A 24,062-nucleotide genomic window follows, 5' to 3' on the forward strand; every position below is an offset into this window, starting at 1 on the left:
TCTGGGTGGCTTCCAAAAGAATATTAAAATACTGTGATACATCAAACATTAAAAGCTTCCCTAAACAGGGCTGCCTTCAGATGTCTTCTAAAAGTCTGGTAGTTGTTGTTCTCTTTGACATCTGGTAGGAGGGCGTTCCACAGGGCGGGCGTCACTACCGAGAAGGCCCTCTGCCTGGTTCCCTGTAACTTGGCTTCTCGCAGCAAGGGAACCACCAGAAGGCCCTCGGCGCTGGACCTCAGTGTCCGGGTAGAACGATGGAGGTGGAGACGCTCCTTCAGGTATACTGGACCGAGGCTGTTTAGGGCTTTAAAGGTCAGCACCAACACTTTGATGAAACTAAAGAGACTTTGGAAGTCTCTTTAGTTTAATAGTCCGAAGGTGGGCACTGCTGTTCTCGTATGTAAGCTCATCGTCTTCAAACACAGTAGCTTCTGCGTTTGCTCCTCTAGGGAGGTGCTTCCCCTTGGTAAATTAAAGTGATTGAAGAGCGTGCAAACACAGGGCCTTGATATGTGCACTTGGGTGCACCACAGTGCTGTACATGCCAGCAAGTGTGCTTTTTAAAGATTCAAGTATCTGTTATGTGGGCCAGGAATGAGTTATACAACTTTAATTACCTAGGACCTGGGACTCAGCTATACAGCTGCAAAGATAACGTTTTAAGTGTGTTTTAAGTGCATTATATAAATGTGACACTAGATGGCGCAGGTGGGCTTAGAATTAGATGATAGATAGATAGATAGATAGATAGATAGATAGATAGATAGATTAGATTAGATTTATGGGGTGTGTGTGTGTGTGTTTATTAAGCATTTTCACAGCATTTTTAAATATATGTGTAGATTCAGCCCTAGACCCGTCCTATCCAACTTGAAAATTGCCGAAGTTTTCAGCCACTTAAAATATTTTTCTGCCTCTTGTTGGACTTGCAATATTCAATGCTAGATGCTGTATGTTTTTTCATTGTTTTCCTTGATTCTTTTATTTCTTGCAATGTATTATATTGTCTTATTCCATGGGAAAAATCCCATTCTATTGGAATAAGTCCGTTGCAATTATTGAATTACATAGAGTTCAATTGGTAGTGTAATAAAATACAACCTAAGAAATAAAAGAAGCAATAAAAATACAATTAAAAATCAAAACGGCCATATAATGTGGGCTTGCTGCGGGTCACCTGAATGAAGTTTGCTGTCCACTGGTGGTCCATGGACCACAGTTTGGGAACCTTTGTCCTACTCATTAAAGCTGCCAGAGGAAATCTTCGTGATAGAGAACAGAGTTTGGCTATGCATTCAAAAGGCCAGATTGAAATCCTGAGGCAATAACGACACTAGGTGGTCTTGAAAAAGACATTTTTGCAGTACAGCCCTACATCATTGGGTTCTTATGTAGATGAAATAACTTCAATTATACCACCCTGAGCTTTTTGGAGGGAAGATGAGATTATAAGGTGACAGATAAATTATACATTTAAGTGCAGTGTTTTAGGTTTTTTTCTCCCTGATAAATGCTTTTATATCTTAAATTCCTCTGGTGATGATTTCATGAGTGTATTTACAGCACATCACTGACAAAGAGGTGACACACCTTCTGAGTACTAGCACAGACAGTACCTTGGCTTTAGGGCAAGAATTTAAAGGAGCTAATTCCAAAAGCAAACTTGCCATTTTTCCTGTATGGAATCATTTCTAGAAAGCTGACTCTGGTTCGCCACCAGGTGTCCTTCATGAGTAGGAAAATATTATATTCTGTATTCTGCATTCATAACATTCTAAGACAGGACAGTGAAAGGAAAGTTTGAGAGTGAGAGAGAGCAAATATTAGGAGGTGAAACATTCTTTTAATAGTATTGGTGTTTTAATTCTGTAGCCTGAGACCTCATGGAACACCTTTACGTTTTGTTCAGCAAGGAATAATTTTCTGTACTCTTAAAAAAACACAACCTTTAAAATTTCAAATGGAAAAATGTTCATTTTACATATATGTACGTATAAATCCACATTTCCTCTCATTAGTTCCTTGACAGTTGTAGAGCATCCAGAGGTTGTTGGTTTTTTTAAATTAAAGTAACATGACCTGAATCCAAATGGAAACATTGCAATATTGAGCTCTGACTCCCCAGGGTCATACTTCTCCAAATGTGCAAGTGTAAATAAGGTCTGGCTGAAGATATATTGGTTTGCCTCTAAGTAAATATTGCTCTGCCTCTTAATAAATGGGTATGCTCCATGCAAATTTGAAGGGTGCCCAGTTAAATTGGGACTAGGGAGAAAGCTGGGAGAAGGTGCCCCAACTTATGTGCGTGACTTCTTTGAGGTCTGCAATACATTGGTTGGGGAAAAGCCAGCAAACTGCCTGGAGACATGCAACCTGCCCTCATGATGCCATGGAACCAGGATCCAGGGCCCATTCCTCACTGGCTAAGTAGTCATTTGGCTGGAGTACAGCATTCAGCCTGAGGCAATTGGTAGTGGAAGAAGCCATTCATTCAGTGTTGCGGGCCGAAGTCCGTGGAACTCCCTCCCAACTGAAATTAGACAGGCGCTCTTCAAGCTGAACTTCAGGAGCATGTCAAAAATTATCTTACTCCACCAGCCATTTTAAGGTAGCGTTCAGGTTTCTGTTTGGTTGCATGATGGTTCTATACTGTATGGTTTTATTTTACATAAACCGCTTGGAAATGAAAAAATTCCTTCCAGTAGCACCTTAAAGACCAACTAAGTTAGTTCTTGGTATGAGCTTTCGTGTGCATGCACACTTCTTCAGAAACCGCTTGGAAATGAAAAAAATCCTTCCAGTAGCACCTTAAAGACCAACTATAAGTTAGTTCTTGGTATGAGCTTTCGTGTGCATGCACACGAAAGCTCATACCAAGAACTCACTTAGTTGGTCTTTAAGGTGCTACTGGAAGGAATTTTTTTTATTTTGACTATGGCAGACCAACACAGCTACCTATCTGTAACTGGAACGCTTGGAAATGCTTGCAGTTAAACAAATGATATGCATCCCTGTAAATAAAATAAAGAACTGGCCCTTTGGGATGCAGATGATCAAGCATATATTTGCAGAGCTCAGTTTCTGAATCCCCTTGTGCTCATGGTAATACTTCCATCCCCCTTGACAGCTTGGGAGGGGAACTTGGTCAAAGAGGTGTGCAGGCAGGAAGTCAAGTGGCAGCTTTCAGCCAGGAGGAAGGGGGGGGAACGTTAAGGGAGGAGGACTGAGTGACCGAAGTAATGAGGAGCTGGCTGAGAAGAGGGGTGCACTGCGTTTGAACCCCCCCTCAAATGATCAGCTGTATTATGTGGAACAAGTTTCCTACCATGCTCCCACAGTTTTTGCCCCAGATGCTGTCGTGTAAGCCTGAGTACCATAAGCTCAGAGGATGTTTTGTGTTCTTCCTCAGAGACCTCTCATTGGCTTCAGAGTAAAAAGACAACAACAAAGTTAACATTCCCAGGTCAACCCTAGGAGTGACTCAGGCTGTAGAACCAGAAAGTATGGGTAGAGAGAGGGAGAAGAGAGAGAATCTTACCCTTTGTGATGTTTTGTTGTGGGACCTCACTTGTAGCAATTAATTTTTAGTTATGCTAATATGTTATAGCCTATATATTTTACATATTTACATATTTTACATATTTTATATTTAGCAGTTTGAAAGCACGTCAAGTGCAAGTAGATAAATAGGTACCTCTCCAGCGGGAAGGTAAATGGCATTTCCGTATGCTGCTCTGGTTCACCAGAAGCGGCTTAGTCATGCTGGCCACATGACCCGGAAGCTGTACGCCGGCTCCCTCGGCCAATAAAGTGAGATGAGCGCCGCAACCCCGGAGTCGGTCACGACTGGACCTAATGGTCAGGGGTCCCTTTACCTTTATATATTTTACAGCCCCTGTTTCTCCTATAGCTAATCTCTAGGGAATGCTGTCACAATATGATTTTGTTTTTAGGACTGTTGTGTCAACTTTGCATCAATGGAGACCTCCTCAAAATCCCTCTGGGTTCCCTGCAGGTGGTAGGAGGGGAGATAATAAGATGAAGAGTTTTCTGTACATTCCTCCCTCTTCCTTTACTAATGTCCTGCAGTGGTGAAATACTTTACATTTAAACAGGGATGGGGTAGCTGTGCAGCTCTCCAGACATGGTTGGACTCCAACTCCCATCAGCCTTAGTGTGCATTGCTATGCATGGTGGGAATTGTAGTCCAGCAACATCTGGAGGACCATATGTTCCTCACATGGGTGTAGCTGCCCACCAATCAATAAAAATCAGTAAAAATACTTAAATAACTGAGGTTCCACACCCTAACATAAAGCCTGCCCCCCCCATAAATCCTGGCTACGCCCATGTTTCCCCATTCCTACCTTAAAGGTGAGCACATTAAAAAGAATTCTGTTTTTATAGGTGGAGAGAATCTTGCCTGAGCCGTAATGTTTTGGTTTGCCTTAGACAAGCCCGTGTTTCCCAGGCTCGGTGCTGGCCTTTCCCCATCTGTAACACGGGAGCTATAACAGTGCTGTGCCTTTGTGTGGTTGTAAAAACGCGGATAATACATTGGGCTGTGTGGTGGTTTTTTTGCAGCACTTAATTATGTAGTGCTCTAAGTAGTATTGTTTTTATTAAAACATGTAAAATTTAATACGCACCCCACTCTTTTTTTATAACTTGGATTGTTTGTCAGGCAAAACAAAAAGCAACTATGCCTGTTATCTTAAAGGATCTTTTGGAATGAACAAAGATTAACTGCTTAGTTTATAAAAAAACAACAACAATCCTGTTCTAAGTTCATGGACTTCCTGTTAAAGTTACTCACAGGTTATTATACTTCCTGTTAACCACTCTCCTTGTGTAATAAGATATGTTGTTTTCGGTTTGAAGGCTTCCATAAATAAGTCGTGGAAGGGAGGAGGAAACACATGGGAGTATATAAACTTGCATCTGATCATCTGTGAACTTCTTTTCCATTACATGCTCAGCAGCCAGCAAGGGTACCCGTTCTTGTGACCCCTTTTCAAATGGACCTGGATCCTTAAGATCCATACAGATCCATTAAAAACACACACTAGGTCACCGCCCCTATGTAAGTCAGTGTACTGACCTGGAAAGTTAGGACGGCCATGTGTGAAGGAGGACAGGGCTGCTCTGCCTTTCGATAGCTGTATAGATGAGGAGGGAATTTCAGCAGATGCAGCTTCTCTCTTGTAGCACTATGCTGTGAAGCAGCTATGTTGAATGTCCCATCGCTGCACATTTTGGGATGGTGAACTTAGGGCCCTCCCAGATTCTGTTTAGATCGCAACTCTCCTTAATTCCTGACCATGCTTGCTAGTACTTATGGGAGTCTGAGTCCACCATCTGGAGGGCCACATTTTTTTCCAACCCCTGCTTTAAAAGCCCAGCAGCTTTCATCTGTTGCAGCTGGTTAGTTACGCTGTTTGCAATGGAGAATTCCAAACAAGACCCACTGAACTTAAGAGAATTTATTCTGAAAAGCTGCATTCACTAAGTCATTCACTCCAAAGCAGCTTCAAGTAAGAACCTTTGTACAAAGTATGGCATAGGGTGGGAGGTTAAACTCGCGGTTAAAAAGGATGAGAGAATTTTTCAAGTTGTGATTATCAAGTTTTTTATTTAAATAGAATCTATCTTGATCCAGATAAGTGTTTAGCTCAGCTGATACGGTATCAGGGAATAGGAATAATGGTGGATGAAGACAAGTTCATATCCTAAACCAAGGGTGGGGAAATCTGTAGCCTTTGAGATGTTGCTTGACTCCAGTTCTGTTAGTCCCAGCCAGCACAGTCTATGGCCGAGGATAATCAGAGTTGTAGTCCAGTAGTATCAGGGTGGGGGGCAACAGGTTCCCCACCCCTGTGAAACTCTCTGGCTTCCATGGAGTTAGTGTGATCAGATTTTGTGGAAGCAAGACTTTGGAACAATTTCTAACGCAGTTCTCTAGTGAAAAGTGCCTTTTGCATATGTTTGGACTTTTTAGATAGGAGGTGTTTTATATTAGGGTGGGTTTTTTGTGGTTTCTTTCTTTAGAAAGAGTAGAATTTGTTACAGAACCTTGTTAATTTACATCAGTGGTGTGTGTTTTTTTAGTTTATGTCCCACTCTTCCTACCAAAGGAGCTCAGGGTGGTGTTAAAACTTAATATCTATACTTGGCACCTGCTTTCTGAAGAAGAAGAAGAAGAAGAGCTACTGTCCTGTGGAATAACAGGAAAAGAACTGATAATGGATATGACGACTGAGCCTGTAATGTGGTAGACATCTTCATTCTGAAACACAAGGCCAAGCAAATAAGGCTGATCTAAATAGTTTCTAGGTGGGTTTCCATATGCCCTCATTTCATAACAGAAAAGTCACGGGCATAAGCACACGTGGATAGGGTGTAAATTATAATATTGTATGTGCCGTTACAAGGAGGCTTCCTTCTGATGATCTGGAGATGAAGAGGACCGTGCTGCTACTCCAACTCCACCTTGCATATTCTCCAGAGTACTGGTCTTCAGCTGGTGGTGGGACCCACTAGCAGGCCATGGCCTGATCCAAGGTGGGTCGCTTCAAGGGTGCAAATACATAGTAAAATATATATTTGACCATGCAGATATATAGTAAAATATTAATAAATTGGTCCCCAAATGCTTGTTTTGATTAAAAGTGGGTTCTGAAAAGGTTGGAAATACCTACTCTAGGTAACGTTCCAGGCTCCCAAATGCCCTTTACTTGCTTGTGAACCTGAGATTAGACAAACTGTAAGCATAGGTGTGCATGTAGCTGAGATGTGCCTGCCTTCTTTGAGGCTATTACAGAAACCCATGCTAGGGCACCTGATTGTATCCTTCAGCACTATGCTTCTAGGTTTAAGGGATGAGGCTTCCATGGCCACACCTACAGTAGAAGAGGGGGGTTTTTTTGCTTTAAATAGCTCTTTGAAATCTGGAAGTCTGCACAGAGTTGTTCAGTGGAGTTCGCCTAGCGGATTTTAGGCCACATGTGTTTCTTCAGAACTAAGCCATTATACTGAATAGGGAGGTACACAAAAGGAATGCATGCACAGAATTAGCCTGTGCTTCAAGAATGGGATGGTATCTGAATAAGCTACCAGTTCCTACACAGAACTTAACTTCTGTTCCAAATTATCTCTCTCCTTTTGCCTCCCTCCACTGCTTCCTTTTTTTCTCTTTCACCATAAGAAATATTAACAAACTTTAATACCCTGCAGAAACCTCGCTAGGAAAAAATAAAATAAAAACCCTCTCGCCCACGTTCCGTCGAAGGCATTATTTTATTGCAGCTTTCTTCAAGCTGGTGCCCTACAGATGTTTCAAACAACAGCCTATAGTCAGGTATGATAGGAAACGCATGGTCCAAAACATCTGGATTTTATCCTGGAAGAGACTCCCTCCTTCCCCGCCCGCGCCAAACGCTTGAGAACCAATCTAATTCTTTAGCTCGAGGTCAGCAAGAAAACCCAATGCATTCCTCCCTCGTCCTTTGCACATGCATGTTTCCATTCCGGCAATGTCCTTTCTCTGTTTTAATCCTTATCCGCCTATATCTTATTCTGGGAAACGAGCAGAGAAGCCGAGCTCTGGAGTTTGCGGGAGGGAACGCCCCCTCCCGGGGAGGAGAGGCTTCGCCCATGACAGACAGGGACCCGGAGCCTCTTTAATCGTCGCCTCCGCTGCCCATCAAGGAGAGGAGTGGGCGGGCGCTTCCCTCGGCTGGGTCGTGGTACCTGCGAGCAACTTGCCGCCGCTCACATGAGTGACTCGAGGCTGCCCGAGCTGGCGAGAGGAGCGCGCGCGCAATTGGGATTGCCTTGCAAAGCGCCCTCGGGCTTTCGCGCAAGGCGAATTTGACAGGGAACCCGGCTGGGAATTGGGCTGCTTTGCTTTTTTAATTATTATTTTTGCAAAGAATTTGGTTCCTGGGGAGCAAGCAAGGACGTGGGAGGAACGCTTCTTTCCCCCATTTTTTTTTTACTTTCGGCATTTTACGTCGGGGTTCTTCTTTTTGGCTCCTTCCCACCCCTCGCCCAGCTCTGTCCAGAAGCGCCTCTTCTTTTCCTTGTGCGCATTGCGAGGGGATTTCTCTGGGAAACGGGGGCGAGGCGGCTTTGCTCTCTCTCCCCCCCCTGCGCTGCTTTCCATTCTCACTTTGCTCTGCGACGCGCAAGCAGACGGCCGGCAAAAAACCAGACGCCGGGCGAAACTTGGACCCGCTGGGCGGGCGCGGAACTTCCGCGAGCCTTGCTTGGCTTTATATAGAGGGGAATTCGCACCTGACCCGGGAGAGGAATGAGGCTAACGACTATAAAGGAGTCTCCCAACCCTCCCCGTCCCTTCTCAATGAATTAAGCCCCCCGAGGGGGGTAGAGAAAGCGAGGAGACTCCGGGCGCGCTTGCGAGGGCGAAAAAGGCGAGCAGGTTAGGCGAGGCGCGCGCGATGCCTCCGAGGCTGCGCTGGCTTTGGTGGTGGGCGCTGGTGTGCAGTAGCGGCTGCTGCTCGCCGCCGCCTGCGCTGCCTCTGCCGCCCGTCGCGGGGGCGCTGCTGGCGGGCGAGGGCGCGAGCAGGAGCCCAGAGCAGCCCCAGGCGCCAGTCTCCACCTCCCCGGCGGCGTCGGGCTTCCTCTACCGGCGCCTCAAGTCTCACGAAAAGCGGGAGATGCAGAAGGAAATCCTCTCGGTGCTGGGCTTGCCGCACCGGCCCCGGCCGGCGCACGGCTTGGCGCGGCAAGAGGAGCGCGGAGCGGCGCCCCTGCCGCCGGCGCACCACCAGCGGAGGCAGCAGCAGTCGGCGCCCCCTCCGGGCAGGCTGAACTCGGCGCCGCTCTTCATGCTGGATCTGTACAATACCCTCTCCAGCGAGGAGGAGGAGGACGAAGAAGAGGGGACGCAGCAGCAGCAGCAGCGCACCAGCGGCCGGGAACCCCCGACGGCGCACCCGCTGCAGCGGAAAACGCTCCTCAGCCACCACCCGGGATCCTCCGGCGGCGGCGGCTCCCCAGCCTTGGCCACCTCGCAGGATAGCGCCTTCCTCAGCGACGCGGACATGGTGATGAGCTTCGTCAACCTGGGTGAGTGCGAGGAGGAGGAGGAGGAGGAGGAGGAAAGGGGTGGAGCCTTTGCGGAGCCCAAGTTAACACCTGGCGGCGTGTGCGCGTGTGGCGCGCGCTAGAAACTTGTGCAAACAGTGGCGTAGCGTGGGGGGTGCAGGGGGGGGTCGGCCGCACCGGGCGCAACATCTGGGGGGGGGGGCGCGCGGAAGAGACTCGAGTGCTAAAATCCACGGGTTAGGGGGCGCAAATCCACGGGTTAGGGGGCGCAAATTGTTTGCCTTGCCCCGGGTGCTGACAACCCACGCTACGCCACTGCGTGCAAACAAGAAGTGCGCGCGTGGGGTGGGGGTGCATTTATGGTTTTCGCTTACTCTATCTACCCCCGCCTTGCTTCTCCCCCCCCCCTCTCTCTCTCTCTCTCTCTCTCTCTCTCTCGTTTTCTTGGAAAGTTGCATATCTCGGTTTATCGTCGCGCCAAAAAAGTGCCACCCACTTGCAGCCGCCCCTCGCCCATTTCACGTGCTAAATGAGCTCCGAAATCTTAAGCCGCATAGTTGATTTGCGTTCAGATGACATGATTTGCATGATGCCGTTTTATGAAGTTGGCAGGTGCATGCGAAGCCCAAGAAGCGATCCTACTGGAGCACGGGTGCAGCCAGGATTTATGTGGAGTGGGGAGGGGGGGCGGAGAACAGGACACCCATCTGTCATCATCCTCTGTCTGGCAGATTCGGAATGAAATGTCTCAACAAGAGTTGCTTTAAATTACTTTTCTTTTGGCCCCAGGTGCTCAGAAAAACCTGTCAAAATCTTTCTACGATTTTCACTTTTTAGTCAAGGTTTTATTTATTTACAGCGGTACCTCGGGTTAAGTACTTAATTCGTTCCAGAGGTCTGTGCTTAACCTGAAATTGTTCTTAACCTGAAGCACCACTTTAGCTAAGGGGGCCTCCTGCTGCCGTTGTGCCGCCGGAGCACGATTTCTGTTCTTACCCTGAAGCAAAGTTCTTAACCTGAAGCACTATTTCTGGGTTAGTGGAGTCAGTAACCTGAAGCGTATGTAACCTGAAGCGTATGTAACCCGAGGTACCACTGTATTTACTTGATGGGGGGGGGGGGCTACACCCATTTACTGAATTATTGCCAGCTTCTCTTTATGTATGTATGTACCTATTTATGTAGATGTGTGTCTCTCTGTGTGTGTACCCACCTCTTGGGATGGTGGAAGTGTCTAAAAAGCACATTTGGATGTGCAGGCCAAACAGCCAATTTGGTAGTTATGAATGGACCACTCAAAAGCAGGAGGAGCCTTTCACCTCTCCATCTGTACAATCAATATTAATTGATTAAAGCAGGCATAGGCAAACTAGGTCCTCCAGATGTTTTGGGACTACAATTCCCATCATCCCTAGCTAACAGGACCAGTGGTCAGGGATGATGGGAATTGTAGTCTCAAAACATCTGGAGGGCTGAGTTTGCCTATGCCTGGGATTAAAGCCTCCTCTCACATCAGAGGAGCTTTTAGCTGTATGGGACATAAACAAATATTTTGAATACCTCAAAAGTTTCCTGATTCCATATATTGGAAATTTACTTGCATGTAGAAGATCCCGGGTTCAGTCCCTGGTGTCTAAGATTAAAATAAGTCTAGAAACATCACAGCTTAAGGCTTTGGAGAGCTGCCGATGACTAGAATAAGCTCTGGGCTAGATGGAGTAGTGGTTGTGGCATATGAAATCACACCTATTGGGTGCAACATAAATAAAGGGCTTGTTTCTACAATCCAGTGAAGTTATATTGTTAATTTGGTTGGCACCCATCTGTTTTAGGAGACAACGGAGGAGCGCTCCAACCATTAAAGCCCAACCATTAAATTGGCCATTGTTAATTCAGGATTGTGCTAATAAGGACTTTGAATAGCATTATGTACTTTGCACAGTTTCGTTGCTGCACATCCCTTGCTCATTAGTCACCTCAAGTAGCCACTGACTGTCCTCAGGCTTTCACTACTTTTGTGGATGGGATTCAGTCACATACCAGCAGAATCAACTTACACAATTAAAGTGAATTTGGTGTTCTTGTGCCACAAACACACTTCCAAAATAATTGAACTTATTGCAGTAAGGAAAGTGATGAGAAAATGCTCTGGAAAGTATGGTATAACAGTTGATTGACACTGCATCTCCCTGCAGACAAATCTGAATGCATGCTCAATAAATAGGTCATCTGGAAGAGATCACTGTCTATGCCTATTGCAACGCTGTGTTCAGGTTCCATGAATATATGGTACTGACCATGGTACTGTTTCCATAGGTCTTTGGCTGGCTTAGGATAGCTGACTCTAAGTATGATACCAGAGGTCTGTTTCCTTCAAACATATATTGCATTTAGGTCATGAGCATGTATGCCCATCCAATATTGAAAACAAACACAAAGCCTTGTTCACTGGAATAAGCACCTGTGCAGTAATGAAACACTTAGGGTTGTATGCAACTTAGTTGTACTCAGAGTAAACCCATTAAAATTAATGAACGGAAGTTATCTACGTCTCTTAATTTCACTGAGCATCTTGGGCTTGCTGATCAGAAGGTTGGCGGTTCGAATACCCACGATGGGGTGAGCTCCCGTTGCTCTGTCCCAGCTCCTACCAACCTAGCAGTTCGAAAGCACGTCAATGTACATAAGTAGATAAATAGGTACCACTGCGGTGGGAAGGTAAATGGTGTTTCCATGCACTCTGGTTTCCGTCACGGTGTTCCATTGTGCCATAGTTTAGTCCTGCTGGCCACATGACTCAGAAATCTGTGTGTGGACAAACGCCGGCTCCCTCGGCCTGAATGCGAGATGAGCGCCGCAATACCATAGTCGCCTTTGACTGGACTTAACCGTCCAGGGGTCCTTTACCTTTTCTTACCTTAATTTCAGTCGTCTATTTTCTAACTAAGACTAAGATTGGCTACAACTCTTCGGCTAAAGTTTTATAGCACTAAGATCCATTGAACTTAGTGGGACTTCCTTCTGAATAAATTTGCATAGTATTGCTCTTGTTAAACTCTTGTGTTATCTTGGAAGGTTGATGAGTGCCACCAATAGCATTAACCTCTGCTTCTTTGAACAAATGAAGCTGATTTATACTGCTACAGGTTTGGGGTTGCGCTAGATGCCGTCTCAGGGTCCCTGGTAGCAGAGGAGAAGGAAGGGGGGTGCGGTGGGTGCAGTCTGCCCCGGGGGTCATGGCTGAGGAGGGTGACAAAATGGCAGGTGAGCGGGCGGCACACCTCTCGCCCGACAGCAGCCGCTCTTCTGACCTGGCGGCAGAGAGCAGCCATCCTCAGCTGTGGTGAGGTGCGTGTCTGACCCAGCTGCGGAGAGCAGGAGGAGAGTGAGCAACAGCTTCCCCGCCCCTCTCCTACCCTGAACTGTGGCGCGTGGGAGGGCACGCTCCGCGTCCCGCCCCCTCGCCACTGCCTGGTAGCCGTTGGATTTTCTAATGGTAATATTAGTGTTTGCCAGCAGAGGACTGCAGAAAATGGTTAATATCAGTCGGACATGTTCTCTTTTGTTGTGGAACGGGCCTTTACTGATACTTAGCCATCTATTTAGTTATGCAGTGTGCTGCCAAAATAGCTGAAGATGCTTCTGGGAGGGGGCATTTCTTTTTCCTGCCCCCACTTCCCTGGCTGGAGGTGATATCATTAAGGTCTGTGTGTGAGAGAACAACAGCAATGCAGTCTTGAAACTGAGTCTGAAAGAAAGACCTGATGGGGAACAGGATCTGTTGGAGTGATAACTCTGAGACCCTTCTATCTTACCCTGTTTGTGTGTGTGTCTGTGTGTATGTGTGTAATAAAAACTTTATATCACAGAAACTGCAGCAGTAATTTTCACTGAAAGGAAGTAAAACTTAAGGGATGTTATGGGACCTGCGAAACTTCTAGTCACTCAGAGACTCTTTCTCTGTGTGTGTATGTTTGTGTGAATGTGTGTGTGCAATACAGTAGTACCTTGGTTCTCAAACGCCTTGGTAATCAAATGCCTTGGTTCCCAAACACCAAAAACCCACAAGTAAGTGTTCCGGTTTGCGAACGTTTTTCGGAAGCCGATCATCCAACGCAACTTCCATTTGAGTGCAGGAAGCTCCTGCAGCCAATTGAAAGCTGCACCTTGGTTTTTGAACATTTTGGAAGGCAAATGGACTTCTGGAATGGATTAAGTTTGGCGCTTTTGTTCTTGCTATTTATTTTGCGTTTTTGTTTTTTGAGGCTTTTTCGGTTAATTTGTTTTTGTGACTGTGTGGAACCCAGTTCAGCTGCTGACTGATTTATCGTGTGACTGCGGAAATGGATAAAAGCCCCCCATCCAAATAATGACTATCATCAGTGCAGGTAAGAAAAATAATAATTTTAATTTTTATCATCTACAATACTGTCTTATTTATTTTATAGTACAGTACATTGATTGTTGCTTTCATTTTATGGATCAGTGGTTTCGTTAGATAGTAAAAATCATGTTAAACTGCTGTTTTAGGGGTTGTTTTTAAAAGTCTGGAACGGATTAATCCGTTTTGCATTACTTTCTATGGGAAAGCGCATCTTGGTTTTCGAACGCTTTGGTTTTGGAACAGACTAAGTTTGAGAACCAAGGTACCACTGCAATATCAGATCACTGTTCCATCTTGCCCAGTCATGTCTCTCCTCACCCTAGGTTTCAAGTAGGTATACTGCCCCAAATCCTTTTCATGCCAGGAATTGAACCTGATACCTCCAGCATGTAAAACACATTCTCTACTACCAAAATTATGACCTCTTTCCAGACGTCCTATCTTCCTAGGTAAGCCACGTGCCAGCATATTCCAGAGCATTTTATACTTTCCAGTCCCTTAATTTATGTTGGATATTAAAAGCACTAAAACCTTCAGCGGCTGTGAGTTTGTGTGGTTAAAGTCTGACATACCGTCTAGGAAAACAGGGTCTGTCTTTTCCTGTGTATGGATGGACGCAGGTTAGCGACTCGTTCCCTAAATACCCCTCCCAAATGCACATAATTCCTCTGATCCTTTGAGAGTTGCTTCTTGGTGTATATGCTGATGAAAGGCATCACTAGGTGCAGACACAAACATTAACTGTACGGTAATCAAATAAAAAAGCTGCCCCTTTTCTGATTTAGGAAAGGGAGGTACTTAAAGCTGTAAAGTGTATGGGTTGCTCGTGCGTAAGTTGCCACCTCTCCAGGCTTTGTTGCCTTGCTAAACCTTTCAGTCTGGGCAGCCCTTCACTTCGTGGCTGCCTCAGTCGCTAGCAGAATCCGTCAGTGGGCGTTTCTTAAATCCTTTCCAACATAAAAGTTGTTTGACACCCAGTCTCCTCCTACTCTCTCTGCGCGGAAGTCTTCTGCGCAGGGTGGGCGTGGGTAGCGGAGGACCCGTGCTCTCCCCGCTGGTGTCCGGTGAAGAGTCCTGGAGCCCTCTTGCCAATTCCCCCATCAGCCCCTCTATATCCCTGGTGTTGCGCTGATTTGCTTCCCCATCTGCGGAGCTGCCTCTCTCCCTGCTGGGCGCTTCTCCAGCATCATTTGAGAGCCTTCCCTCCGCCTCTAGCTCCGATGTCAGTTCCCTGACAAAAGCCCTTACAGAACATGCTGATTTTCCTCTTCAACTATTTATCACCGGAAAGAGAGAATATAGCTTACTACTTGCGCCCCCTCCCCCCAAAACTGGCAGTTACTTAGGGCTTGTCCACACTGTCTGCTTGGCCCATGCTTTCCAATAACGAGTCTGAACAGTTTCCCCCTTGCCTGCTTCTTTTCTAGGGAAAACCTGTTCTTTAGCAGGAGAAAACCAGAGTTGCCATTTGCTTCAATTGAGCACCAAAGAGCAGTTTTCCCGGAGGGGAGAAGCAGTAAGACAAGAGGAAGTGTGGCTAAACCCTTAGAGCTAGTTTAAATATTGCAGATAAGTGAAACAAAACAAAACCAGAAGCACAAATGACTTGTGTTGTGCAGAAGCAAATACTTTAAGAGATGCCACGTGTAAGTTTAGCAGAAATATCTGGGGCCCATGGGTTAGGGAAAAGCTTTGGTGAACCCTGTGTTGTGTGTAGGCATTTTGGTGAGGCGATTTCAAAAGACGAATTGTGCTTTGATAGTTGGGTGTAATGGTCTCCTATGAGTACAATGAATGTTTGCAACCATCGGTGATGTAAAGACTCAGGTGGAATCTACACACGTATAAAAACCGGTCTGAAAATACTTTTTTAAAAAGTGTTTTTAAAAATACACGGAATTTTCCATAAGGCTCACCATCGCCATCTAGCATCTCATTGTATATTGCACTTAAAACGTTTTATTTGCAGCTGTGTAGCTGAGTCTTTAGCTGCAGTGTTGGGGACTGCAGTGTTCCTGCAATTCTAGGCTACACAGCGTGGATGTGCTCAGTGTTCTCATCTCATTCTTGTCCCTCTTAGTCAATGTGAACAGTCAATGTGAAGTGGTGCAGGACCACAAATGACTGTACAGTCTGCACGCACTTCAGAGTTGTTTAGGTTGTGTATGTGTGTAAGTGCATGGTCTTGCTATAAATGCACTTCATCCTTCTGGTAGTCCATTAACACAGAGAATGAGGGAAAGCCCATAAAAATTGTTTCCAGCTATAGGGAATGTGCTTAACTTGGATGTAAGTACATTGCACAATTGTGATTCTTATCTCAGAGAATAATGCAGAATGGATGAGAATTATCTTTTCTCTCTTCTCTAAGGAATACTGACTGACAGCTGGAATGCAGTAGAAAGATGAGTACAGAAGAATAAAGTATTAAAGCAGGCTTGATTAAAATGTTGATAGTTCTTTTAAAAAAAAGATGATGGCATTTGAAGAGTATTTTTGGAACTGAAATATTATGCCATTTGAGATGGGGGAATAATGAAAATGAACTTCAGCATGCACAATGAAATTCTGAGATCGTGAGAGAATTTTGGTATGTTGAGTTCATTGTGTGTATATATATATATATATATATGCTTTCGTAGATTTTCACGGGTACAGGAATGCAGGTTTTGGTGTCTTCGGGTGTCTTCCCGTGTAAGAGTCGGGGTGTCTGTGCGACGTTTCGACGAGGTCTCACTCGTCATCTTCAGGCTGGTGCTTTCGGCTTCTTGTTACTGGAACAGAGCAGAATCTGGTGTTTGAGTTCCTATAAATACTGTTGAGGGGTGTGGTGTATAGCCTCCAACGTTCTGGGCAGAGAGGAAGAACTCAAACACCAGATTCTGCTCTGTTCCAGTAACAAGAAGCCGAAAGCACCAGCCTGAAGATGACGAGTGAGACCTCGTCGAAACGTCGCACAGACACCCCGACTCTTACACGGGAAGACACCCGAAGACACCAAAACCTGCATATATATATATATATATATATATATATATATATATATATATATATATATATATATAAAATAGATGTTTTGATAAATGATGTTGATCATTAAGCTAAGCAGTAGAACTACGATAACTATGCAGGAAATGGTTTCTTTAATGATTGTGCTGTTGAAATACCCTGCTGAACATTTTTCATGTTTTCAGTTCTAGTCCAACGATATGTTTACATCAATTTTCAAAACATTCCCAGTTGGCAACAGAAGTATGGGAACCAGAATGAACACTTTGCTAAGACATATTTTAAAAGCAGCCTGGTTAATTAATTTCATTAAATTATATTGGATAAGTTTCTTCAGAAGAACCTAAACACTAGAGACTGCATTTTGCTATATGGAATGTTAAGCCCACCACCCCTCCCCAAATTTACACACTAAAAGCAGGCAAGATGTTTCATTGTATCCTAACCTAGTTCTGCTGCTGGTGGTGGCATCTATATGTTATGCAAACTACTCCATTTCAGATTCTGTGGGGAAGGAAACTTCACTGGGGGAATTGTAGAAAGATTCAAAGGACTGAATCTTTCATAAAGGAAATCCTTTAATGAAGGATATTCTTTCCTAGAGGATAAAGTTAACAGTGGCTACTAACCATGATGGTTATGTAATAATAATAATAATAATAATAATAATAATAATAATAATAATAATTTATTATTTATACCCCGCCCATCTGTCTGGGTTTCCTCAGCCACTCTGGGCGGTTCCCAATAGAATATTAAAAACACCAAACATAAAAAACTTCCCTAAACAGGGTTGCCTTCAGAAGTCTTCTAAAAGTCAGATAGTTCTTTGTTTCTTTGACATCTGGTGGGAGGGCTTTCCACAGGTTGGGTGCCACCACTGAGAAGGCCATCTACCTGGTCTTACCTCTTCTGTAAACTGAGCAGCCCAGGACCTCCATGTACCTCAGGGAGGTCACTTCAGTGCTGCTAATGCAGCAATTTGTCATGGGGCAGGAGTCAGCTTCACCTGCTGAACAGCAGCCTGAAGGGGGAGAAGGCAGAGTGACTCCACCTGCAGCTGATCAGCCGTCAGGAGAGAAGGCACTGATGAGAACCAGCTGGCTTTGGCCTTAAGCAGAGCTTCCAGCAGCAGTCAGATGCTGGTAACCATGCTTATTGTTTCTAGTCCTACCTTCCTGCTTCCTGCTTGTCTTGACCCTTGACCCTCAGATTCCCTGACCCCTGGATTGAGCTCGCCTGACCATAGGACTGGACCTGACTTCGCATGCTGACTCTGCCTCCAGGCAAGTACACCTCAGATAATCTTCTGGCCTCCCACTCCACTGAGCTCTGCAGGTTGTTGCTCAGCGAAGAGACTACAACAGTTGGTTACCAGCCCCTTGCCTGGGGTTGTGCAGCCAGGAGTAAGAATGAGGGTAGATAGTATGTTAATTTGCCTTTGTGTTCCGTGTTTAAAGTGCATGTGAGTTAAAGCCATGCTTAGAGATGTCCAGTCACCCATGGCAAATAAGAGCTGGGCTTTACTTCAATCTGCATGGTGGGACGTTGCTTCATATGCCACTGCAGAACAATTAAAACAATCCTTGCCACCTGTTTTGTTGGATGTTTGGAATATGTGACTCTTTTTCAGAACATCTGAGCACACTGTAATTCATCTGATGTTTGTTGACACCCTTGATAGATATGAAAGCTGGACAACATGTTTATGAGCTCTCTTTCTGTTACATTGTTTTATTTTGCATTTTACTTTTGGGGACCTTTTGCTTTTCTAAACTTTTTATTTATCTGAAAACTATTTTTTTAAAGCCTTTGTGCTGGGCAGATAAATCACCTGAGAGAGATTTGAATCTATTTTCTTTGTAGTCCATTACTGTAACATAAGTGGAGGTTTGTGTTTGTAGATGACTTGGTGCAGAGGAAACCCTTTGAAAGGCTGGTTTAAGGTCTTCGTTTTGGGGGACAGTGAGAGGTATAATTCCCAAGAGAGAGAGAGAGAGAGAGACACAGACAGCAGAAGAATTCTGAATCATGTCATGTCATGGATAAAGTACCAGGAAATATGAATCAACACCAAAAACCTCTCACTAGCACCCAGCTTGCAAGCCTCAATGATGCATTTCAATTCTTTAACTGGAACTAGGTTTTAACCAGATGTAGTTAATTGCTGCTTTCACTTCTGTCTTCTCCCCCCTACTATTCCTAGTGTAGTGTACTGTGGTATCTCGGGTTAAATACTTAATTCATTCTGGAGGTCCGTTCTTAACCTGAAACTGTTCTTCACCTGAAGCACCACTTTAGCTAATGGGGCCTCCAGCTGCCGCCACGCCACCAGAGCACGATTTGTGTTCTAATCCTGAAGCAAAGTTCTTAACCTGAAGCACTATTTCTGGGTTAGCGGAGTCTGTAACCTGGAGCGTCTGTAACCTGAAGCGTATGTAACCCGAGGTACCACTGTACTACAGTTCTTATCTTAAAAAATGAAACTTTACAAAGAAGCAGAACAATATGACATGAAATTGAGAATTGGGCCTTAAATAGGCAGTATGCTTTTGGCAAGGATTGGCTTATCTGTCCTATTCTGAAAAGGTAGAGAGCATGGCCTGTTTGTAAAGACCACCCCACCCCAATATTCCAAATGCGCATGGTATTGACAAAATTTCAGGGTGCCTATTGCCCCCCCACCCATAAATCAGAATGGTGATGGAACTTAGTCTATCAATCATTTGTTGCAAAGAAATACAGTGGTACCTCAGGTTAAGAACTTAATTCGTTCTGGAGGTCCGTTCTTAACCTGAAACTGTTCTTAACCTGAAGCATCACTTTAGCTAATGTGGCCTCCTGCTGCCACTGTTCCACCGGAGCACAATTTCTGTTCTTATCCTGAAGCAAAGTTCTTAACCTGAAGCACTATTTCTGGGTTAGCGGAGTGTGTAACCTGAAGCGCATGTAACCCGAGGTACCACTGTACAAGTCTGAATTAAGCAACATACTTTTAACACACCATGCTAGTTCATAGTTCTTTTGGTCTAGTGTAACTGCCTGTGTACACACTCCTGTTTACTCTGTACCCAGTACACTCCCACTGCTGGTTTGAGAAGCAGAGTACACATGATGCCAGCCACAACCCATATCCTGTATCTATCCTGTCATTTCTTTTGAAATACTGCATTTTGATGTGTTCCACTACCACCACCCAGCTTTGCTCCAAATTGAAAGAATTGAAATTGGGGGAAAAGGAAGTCCTTGCAGTCCTTTTTTTTTTTTAAGCTAGTGATGTTTTCAGGGTAGTTTTGAAATTGGAGATCAAAAGGAGACTCCTACATAGATGGTGATATGGTGTCTAAGGAATTTGTGAATTTGTGTTTCTGGCTTCGTGCAGTGCTTTAGCATGTTCTTGGTACTAAATATTTGAATGATCACTTTATGCAGTCTTAAAGTGGTCATGCAAAAGTATTTTTTATGGTGCATGTAAGAGATCACAATACTGTACTTGGAATGCTTTGAGGGTGTTGCATGAAGCAAAAACTGCTGAGGCGCTAAGTTCTCTAACTTATGATCTAAGCAGGAATGTATAATACCTTTTATTTCCCCCAGTCCATGTTCCGCACTTCCACAGCCTCCCACTTTGAGCTACCTTTTACCAGTGTAAAAGGTAAAGGGACCCCTGACCATTAGGTCCAGTCATGACCGACTCTGGGGTTGCGGTGCTCATCTCACTTCATTAGCCGAGGGAGCTTCTGGGTCATGTGGCCAGCATGACCAAGCCGCTTCTGGCGAACCAGAGCAGTGCACGGAAACGCCATTTACCTTCCTGCCGGAGCGGCACCTATTTATCTACTTGCACTTTGAGGTGCTTTCGAACTGCTAGGTTGGCAGGAGCAGGGACCAAGCAACAGGAGCTCACCTCGTCATGGGGATTACAACTACCGACCTTCTGATCGGCAAGTTCTAGGCTCTGTGGTTTAACCCACAGCGCCACCCTAAATACCAGTGTAGCAGTGGCTAAATGTTGAACTCTTAATGCCTGTCATCCCTGGTCAGCATGACCAATGGTCAAGGCTGATAGGAGCTTTACTCCAGCAGTATCCGGATGGCCAAAGCTTAGCCACCCCTGCAGTAGAGGAATCTCCTGGCCTAGTATATGCTAACTGGCTCTTCCTCTGCACTAGACTGTATCAAGTTCACAAGGTGGTGCAAAGGGGCCAGGAGTAGTTTCCCAGAAGTAGCAATATATTTTAAAAAACCTCATATTAGTAAATCAGAATCTCTTGTTTCTATTGCTGGTGCCAGAGACTAAAAACAAAAATAAATTATGTATTACATAGTGACTAAGTGACATTGCAAGAATGCTAATCTTCACATTTAACGCAACTGCTCTATGTAGTATACTGATGCCCAGCGGATCAGTAACTCAGTTTCCCTCTAGAATTTTCAAAGATTTGTTTATAGTATATACGTACTGGAACATTTGATACTTCACACTTATTTATTTATGCAAACATTTTAGAATTCCTTAGAGTTCTAGAATTGCATTTTCATAGAATCATAGAATCATAGAGTTGGAAGAGACCACAAAGGCCATCGAGTCCAACCCCCTGCCAAGCAGGAAACACCATCAGAGCACTCCTGACATATGGTTGTCAAGCCTCTGCTTAAAGACCTCCAAAGTAGGAGACTCTACCACACTCCTTGGCAGCAAATTCCACTGTCGAACAGCTCTTACTGTCAGGAAGTTCTTCCTAATGTTTAGGTGGAATCTTCTTTCTTGTAGTTTGGATCCATTGCTCCGTGTCCGCTTCTCTGGAGCAGCAGAAAACAACCTTTCTCCCTCCTCTATGTGACATCCTTTTATATATTTGAACATGGCTATCATATCACCCCTTAACCTCCTCTTCTCCAGGCTAAACATGCCCAGCTCCCTTAGCCGTTCCTCATAAGGCATCGTTTCCAGGCCTTTGACCATTTTGGTTGCCCTCCTCTGGACACGTTCCAGTTTGTCAGTGTCCTTCTTGAACTGTGGTGCCCAGAACTGGACACAGTACTCCAGGTGAGGTCTGACCAGAGCAGAATACAGTGGCACTATTACTTTCCTTGATCTAGATGCTATACTCCTATTGATGCAGCCCAGAATTGCATTGGCTTTTTTAGCTGCCGCGTCACACTGTTGGCTCATGTCAAGTTTGTGGTCAACCAAGACTCCTAGATCCTTTTCACATGTACTGCTCTCAAGCCAGGTGTCCCCCATCTTGTATTTGTGCCTCTCATTTTTTTTGCCCAAGTGCAATACTTTACATTTCTCCCTGTTAAAATCCATCTTGTTTGTTTTTGCCCAGTTCTCTAATTTGTCAAGGTCGTTTTGAAGTGTGATCCTGTCCTCTGGGGTGTTAGCCACCCCTCCCAGTTTGGTGTCATCTGCAAATTTGATCAGGATGCCCTTGAGTCCATCATCCAAGTCATTGATAAAGATGTTGAATAAGACCGGGCCCAAGACAGAACCCTGTGGCACCCCACTAGTCACTCTTCTCCAGGATGAAGAGGAACCATTGATGAGACCCTTTGTTAGACAGCAGCAAAGTCAAGTTTGCTACACTTGATGGGGAGCAGCCAGATGACAAATATATTGTTGCAAGCGACCCCATTCTCTGAGCAGTGCAAGGCTCCAGGTGCTTAAATATTTCCTTTTGGAAATGAGGCACAGCGGACACTTTGGTACCTTTAGACTATATGGTTTATTTACACATATATACAACCTGAGCAAACGATGGAGGGGTTCACAGCATCAACAACCCCAAGAGAGTCTCGCTTCTCCCATAGCCACAGCCTTGTATTCCAAGAGAAGTCAGGCATGGCTCTGGTTTTTCAGCTTGCTGTCTTTACCAGCCTGTAACTCCCCCCTTCCCCTCACATCAGGGTCAACTCTCAGCTCTTAACTCTGGCTTTTGTTCTAACTATCTCAGACCTGGAGAAGGAGCCTCACCCATTTGTTATCCAGCACAGAGCCTTTGCTTTCTTAATGGCTCATTACCTTTCCTTTGTTTTCTTAATGGCCCATCTCCCAGGTGATCTCCTGAACATGGAAAGCTGGGTCCAAGGATTAGAAGCCTGGCATATAATTTAACATCCCAAATCTTGATTAAATTCTAACACCTACTAGACCCAGGGATTTAGGGGAGTCTGGCACACACAAATTCATAACACCATATAGCAAGTCAACATGCTGGACAGATTGAGTAGCTGTGAAAATCATCCAGGCTATCATGATTATGGCTTTTTTGTTGCCATAGTATGTTAGGAGTCAGTCCTTCAATTCTTTTTAAGCAAACAAAATAAATGTTTTGTTTACGATTCTTCAATCATTTCATTATTAAAGAATCATGATTTGCAGTTTTCTGTTGCTTCATCATTTAAATCCTCAGCCATAAAAGCATATGTTTTTAGCGAACTGCCCCACACAGGTGCATATGCAAAAAATACTTATCTTGTCATTTTCAATATTATGGCTGCTTAGAGGGTATTGCTTGTAAAGAGGTTAGATGTTCTGTTTACCCAACGGCGAAAGAGTGACATAACGTCTATTTGAAGCAAAGGCACCTTTCCCATTAGGCAACAAGGATTAATTGAATACAGAGCAAGGCTTCTTAGGCATATTGGGATGTTTATATTTTAGCATGGAGATACTGGGGGCAGGGGGAACATTGCTGGAGGCACATCAGCCCAGCGCTTGAATTTAGGGATTGCTCGTCTCTGCAGTTCATACTTGTTGGCAAGGCCCCCAATCCCACATCCAGCTAGAGAGCAAGCGTGGGCAAAACGTTACATCCATTTATGAAAACTATAACATACACAGTAATATAGAGTTTTCCCCTAAATGTTAGTGTAGCTGAGAACATTTTATGCAGGGTGAAAAGGCAGGGAGGGAGGTAATTTGCAAGCAGTGAGTGGGGCCAAAAATTAAGATCAGAGGTACTTCTCACGCTTTCTCTCCCAGTCCTCTTTTCCCTGCTGAGCAACCCACTCCTCAGCTAGATAAACTGTACCTCCTCTGCAGTGTTCTCATGATAATTGGGCCTGTGCTTCTATTCAGCTTCTTCCTTTGAATGAATGAATCTTTATTTGCATCAGCCATCAGCCATAGCAATAAAACAACAACACGATATACAAAGGATAGAAATAAAAAAATCGATTACATAAAATACATTTTAGGGTTTTGAATCAATAGTCAAATAGTGGATCTTATTCTAATTGCCCCAGTTAATTCTTCCTATGCTTAATAGATAATGGGAGGGATTTCCATCAGCATTGTAAGAGGGAGAGGGCAGGTTATTTAAAAATAATAATAAAAAAATCCTCTCCTTGCAATCTTTCTTTTGCTGTTGAACTGGTTGGCTCTTGGTGGAAAGGGGGCTGGACTGCAGAAAAAAGGGCTCCTTTGGAGAAACTGTTTAAAAATAAATTATTTTGATGCACTTCTTCCTGCTGCTTGGCTGGTGGGCCAATAGCAGCCCAGGGAGCACAGATTGCACACTACTTAACAACAACAATAGAAACAGAAAAAAATAGAAAAGGGGGCATGTTTCTTAGAGACTGTGTGTAC

General features: G+C 44.6%; 1 protein-coding gene across 1 annotated transcript in view; it reads left to right on the top strand.

The window, feature by feature from the left end:
• Window positions 1–8,462: 8,462 nt before the first annotated feature.
• The window catches only part of BMP6 (bone morphogenetic protein 6), a gene marked incomplete at its 5' end in the record, with an annotated part of 91,968 nt that continues 76,368 nt past the window's right edge, over window positions 8,463–24,062 (top strand). The window contains one exon of the mRNA XM_082234493.1: window positions 8,463–9,093. Within this exon, the coding sequence (XP_082090619.1) occupies window positions 8,463–9,093 (631 nt within the window). The remainder of the gene's footprint in view (window positions 9,094–24,062) is intronic.

The sequence above is a fragment of the Podarcis vaucheri genome, assembly GCF_965113315.1.
Source record: "Podarcis vaucheri genome assembly, chromosome: 8".
In the NCBI taxonomy this organism is placed as follows: Eukaryota; Metazoa; Chordata; class Lepidosauria; order Squamata; family Lacertidae; genus Podarcis; species Podarcis vaucheri.